Source organism: Triticum dicoccoides, chromosome 1B, assembly GCF_002162155.2.
Source record: "Triticum dicoccoides isolate Atlit2015 ecotype Zavitan chromosome 1B, WEW_v2.0, whole genome shotgun sequence".
Taxonomy (NCBI): Eukaryota; Viridiplantae; Streptophyta; class Magnoliopsida; order Poales; family Poaceae; genus Triticum; species Triticum dicoccoides.
In genome coordinates, this window is record NC_041381.1 from 659,388,069 (window position 1) to 659,392,635 (window position 4,567).

Consider the following 4,567-nt stretch of genomic DNA (forward strand, 5'->3'; position numbering starts at 1 on the left):
GATTAAAATGTTCCTTTGGCTGTTTACAAGAAGAAGCATTTTGACCAAAGACAATTTGATCAAGAAAGGATGGAAGGGAGGAAAAGAGTGTGTATATTGTGGGTAAGAAGAGAAAATTGATCACTTATTCTTTGAATGCTCAGCGGCTAGATTGGTATGGAGCTTGATCAAATGTGCTTTGGACCTTAGAACAACCCCAATAAACTCAAATGATTACTTGGATAGGTGGTTGGAAACCTTTAAAAAACCTGAGAAAAATTTAGTTCTGGTGGGACGCGCTGCTGTATTCTGGGCTCTCTGGAAATGCAGAAATGATATTATTTTCAGATCTAGAAAGATATATGATCCCATTATATTCATCCGAATTATGTGCAATTGGATTGCTGATTGGTCGGTTTTGTAGATAAAAAAGCCGAAACAAAAACTACTGCAGCTAGGAGCAAAACTAATCGAGCGGGTGGCAAGTGAGATATACACAAGGCGGCACACGGATGGAGACCCGGAGTTCGGCGACTGTGAGGATGATGGATCTTCTCTCCTTCCCTCTGTTTTTGTCATGTAATCTTGATAACTTGTAGAAGTTTAAATAACTGTACTGGTGTAAGCAATGCATGGCATGTCTTTTGTTTTCCCTCTGCAGCTAGTGGTCTTTAGCCTAGATTAAGGTTGTTATCTTTTCAAATCCGATGACTGGACGGGAGTGCCCCCGGTTTGTGGTCGATGTGGTTTCGTTACTTAAATCGGAGGGAAACCTCTTCCGTTCAAAAAAAAAAAGATCTTAGTAGACTGAGATTTTGTCAAGTCTTAGTCCATACTATATCTGTGAGATTTTACATTGAACTCCGTATAAAATTTTATTTTAATTTTTCTCTCCCGACGCGGACGAGGCGCGTGTCTGTTTGGTGTCCTCCGCGACCAAAACCGGCGCAAGTTTGCGCTCGAAATGGGTCGGCCCGGATATAAAACGGACAAGATGGGTCCGGGCCGTTGCACGCTGAGCCGTCTCATTTGTTCTTTTTACCCCAAACGGACGGGGACGGACAGCATAGGGTCGTGCGGTAGCTAAATCTTAGTCCGCCGACACCTTTCCAGGCCCTTCTTGTTATCCATCGGTTAGGTTTCTTGGGCAACAACCGCGACTCAGTACATCCCTCCGTACTCCTACATCCGGATCGGCCATTTCCGTCTTCGTCATAGGACCGTCCAAGCTTTGACCGACACTCATACAAACATCATCCAGACGGCAAAGGTCAAAGCCAGACGCACTCCACTGCCCACCACTGCTCCCAGAAAGCTCCGCCGGCACACCGCTCTCACATCACGGTGGTACGGTGATGCCTGTTGCCACCTTCGCACTCCACCACCCTCCCTCCCTCCCCGTCCGGCCCCCGAACCTCCATCCAGATCTGGGCGGCGAGGACGTACACCACACACACGGGCGCCGATCGAGCGAGAGGGACTCCCAAACCGGCGCCGCCACCAACCACGCTTCCCCCCGACACCGCGATCAATCATAGGGCGCCCGCCCCCAGCCGCAGTGACACTGTGTGGTGCACTGACGCGCCACCGGCAACAACCTCAACAGCAGAGATTAAAAAGATCGGCACTACCAACCGACGGCAACCTCCCAACCCCCTCCCCGCCTCCTAAACTCCTCTCCTCCCGCACCGCCGAACTGGGTAGCAGCGCAGATAATACGTTCCTGCGCCGTCGTTGTGTCCCTGGCATTGCTGTGCGGCCACCAGTGTCACTCTGCTACCCAGAGAGGAGAGGTAGTGAGATCGGTATGGCGCGTGCGGTGGTCGCCGCCGCGGCGGCGCTGGCCGCCGTGCTGGTCTCGGTGCTGGCGCCGGCGGCGACGGCGCAGATGGACAGCTGCAGCGGTGACCTGCCGTTCGTGCTCGCCGCCAACTACTCTGGCCTCGCCTGCCAGCCCGTCTGGAACAACTTCGTGCTCCGGGTATGTCGCCATTGCTCTGCTCCTGATGGTAGATGGTGCAGTATATATGTTCTTGGGCTTGAAATTGGTTGAGATCTAGCTGTAGAACGTAGGCTTCTTGAGATCCTGTTCAAGCTGCTGTCCATTCACCTTGGAGCAGCCATGGCTAGCTTTTACCTGTGGTACTGAACCAGTGGTTGTAGTAAGGACATTCATGCGAGAAACCAACACTGGTACAGCTGCAGATATCCATGAATCACTACTCACTTTTTCAATGATTCAGTGAGCTAGAGCTGCACTGGTACTGTCAGAGACAGGCAATTTGGCACCGTGAAAAACAGGGGACAAAGCAGTGATGGGATAATAAGTGTCGTCATAATTCAAGCCTATCGTTCGTACATGTTTCAGATCATCATCTCTGCAATAACAAATCAATTGAAATTTGCAGTACCACCAGGACAAGAACAACGTGCTGCGGGTGGTGCTGTCGACCATGTACAGCACGGGGTGGGTGGGGATGGGCTTCTCGCGGGACGGCCTCATGATCGGCTCCAGCGCCATGGTGGGGTGGATGGGCAAGAAGGGCCTCCCCCACATCCGCCAGTTCTCCCTCCGCTCCAAGTCCGGCTCCAAGGCCGCCGTCGTCGACCGGGGCTTCCTCGTCTCCAACAACCACGACCACACCGTCGTCGTGCAGCAGGCCAAGATCTACGTCGCCTTCCAGCTCAAGTTCTCCTACCGCCTCTCCCACCAGCACATCATCCTCGCCTTCGGCCCCGGCGTCCCCGTCAAGAACAAGCTCTCCAAGCACCAGGACAAGACCTCCTTCACCTTCGACTTCACTACTGGTAATTAAGATATCAATTTGTTTCTGTGGAATTTCTTGATCATGCGTCGATCGGTTGCACTGAAAGTTGATCATGTGTCGGTTACCAGAAAAGGTTTGGTTTTTTAGAAAAAGTTTGTTGTTTCTTTAAGCATCGGTTGCACCACCTTTACGTGGTTGCCAGATCAACATCATACCGTACAGCAGAATGCCTTTTCCCAGCATTATCATTACTATTCAGAAGATTCAGATGATCTTACATCGATCTTTAATAAAGTTGGCCGTATGCATCGTTCCCTTTTAAAAAAAATCTTACATCGATCTGCATGCAGGGAAAGGATTCGCGGACGGACCCTTCCCCTACGGCCTTCGGCGGGCGCATGGAGGGCTCAACCTCTTCGCCTGGGGCATCCTCATGCCCATCGGCGCCATCCTGGCCCGCTACTTCCGGCGCATGGACCCGCTTTGGTTCTACCTCCATGTCGGCATCCAGTTCGCCGCCTTCATCATCGGCCTCGCCGGGGTCGTCGCCGGCGTGGCGCTGTACAGCAAGATCGAGGCCGACATCCCCGCGCACCGCGGCCTCGGCATCTTCATCCTTTTCCTCGGCATCCTGCAGGTCGATCACTCGCTCACCGTCCTCTGTTAGTTATCTTCTGATGATGTTCTGGAATGGTAGATTCTGAAATGTTGTGCGACAGGTTCTGGCCTTCTTCCTGAGGCCCAACACGGACTCCAAGTACCGCAAGTACTGGAACTGGTACCACCACTGGTCGGGCAGGCTGGTGCTCTTCTTCGCCGCCGTTAATATCGTGCTCGGGATCCACGTCGGCGGCGGCCACGACTCGTGGAAGATCGGCTACGGTTTCAACCTCGCCATCCTCCTCGTCGCCGTCATCGGGCTCGAGTTCATGTTGTGGACGAGGTGGTCTAAGAACAGCGCTTCCACGCCGACGTACTGAGCTCTGTCTGTCACGACAGGGGCCCTCTGTTGATCCGGCGATGACTACGCGCCTATTTTTTAGTTCTTTTGTTTCTTCTCTCTTTCTGGTCTGATTGTGTGATATTTCGTTTTTGGTTCTCTTGTGATGGTCTGGTTTCTGTAATCTGAGGACTGAAATTTAAGCGTAGTAGATCCTGCTAAGCATGGTTCTCCTACAGATGATTGAACACTGAAATATTACGACCGTATAAATGCATAAACAAGAATCTTGAACAACACACGAATGCAGTCTTTGAGCCTGTATGGGTCCAAATAATGGTAACTATTACAAAGCCCATACTTTACTACGGGTATTTATTATTACTAGACGATACCCCGTGTGTTGTTGTGGGAACTTTTGATAAATAACTTGATGTTTAAAAAATGAAAAGGTTTATGAAACATAGTATAAGTGGATGTAAATATTTTTTTGGAAGAAATATTGTTTAGTGTAAGCATTTAAAAGAAATTGGATGAAAAACCTAAAATAGGTGTGATTTTTGTTCTGTTAATTTATTACCTTGGCAATATATCAGCAAGGCAATATGACATCAAAACAGCATTGCATAGAGACAATGGAGACATCTCAACCCTTGGCTAAACCTAAAACAATGATATCAACTACTAATGTGCATTTATAAAAAAATACATTACTCCCATGGAATAAAACACGAGTTCACTCATAATTTGATTTTCTATTGAAAGAAGAAGGTCTCTTACCTGGGTAGCTCATTCACCACAATATACCCAGGTAATTATTATTATTTTTGTTTATCTTTTTCACGTGCACAACCATGCATGCTTCCTCATTAGGTAAACC

At 49.4% G+C, this 4,567-nt stretch overlaps 1 protein-coding gene across 1 annotated transcript; it reads left to right on the forward strand.

Annotated features, from left to right (window-relative positions):
• The first annotated feature begins 1,600 nt into the window (after positions 1-1,600).
• LOC119349463 (cytochrome b561 and DOMON domain-containing protein At3g61750-like) lies at positions 1,601-3,986 on the forward strand. Its single transcript, XM_037617500.1, has 4 exons — positions 1,601-1,960; positions 2,388-2,787; positions 3,098-3,384; positions 3,467-3,986. The coding sequence occupies exons 1-4, from the start codon at positions 1,787-1,789 to the stop codon at positions 3,725-3,727; spliced, it is 1,122 nt and encodes a 373-aa protein (XP_037473397.1). The 5' UTR covers positions 1,601-1,786; the 3' UTR covers positions 3,728-3,986.
• Positions 3,987-4,567: the final 581 nt, after the last annotated feature.

Excerpts from the sequence above, each read along its gene's own strand:
- LOC119349463 (XM_037617500.1), top strand. The coding sequence starts at position 1,787 with ATGGCGCGTGCGGTGGTCGCCGCCGCGGCGGCGCTGGCCGCCGTGCTG. Across the intron at positions 2,788-3,097 it reads CACCTTCGACTTCACTACTG|GGAAAGGATTCGCGGACGGA; the intron begins GTAATTAAGATA and ends ATCTGCATGCAG. Across the intron at positions 3,385-3,466 it reads TTTTCCTCGGCATCCTGCAG|GTTCTGGCCTTCTTCCTGAG; the intron begins GTCGATCACTCG and ends GTTGTGCGACAG.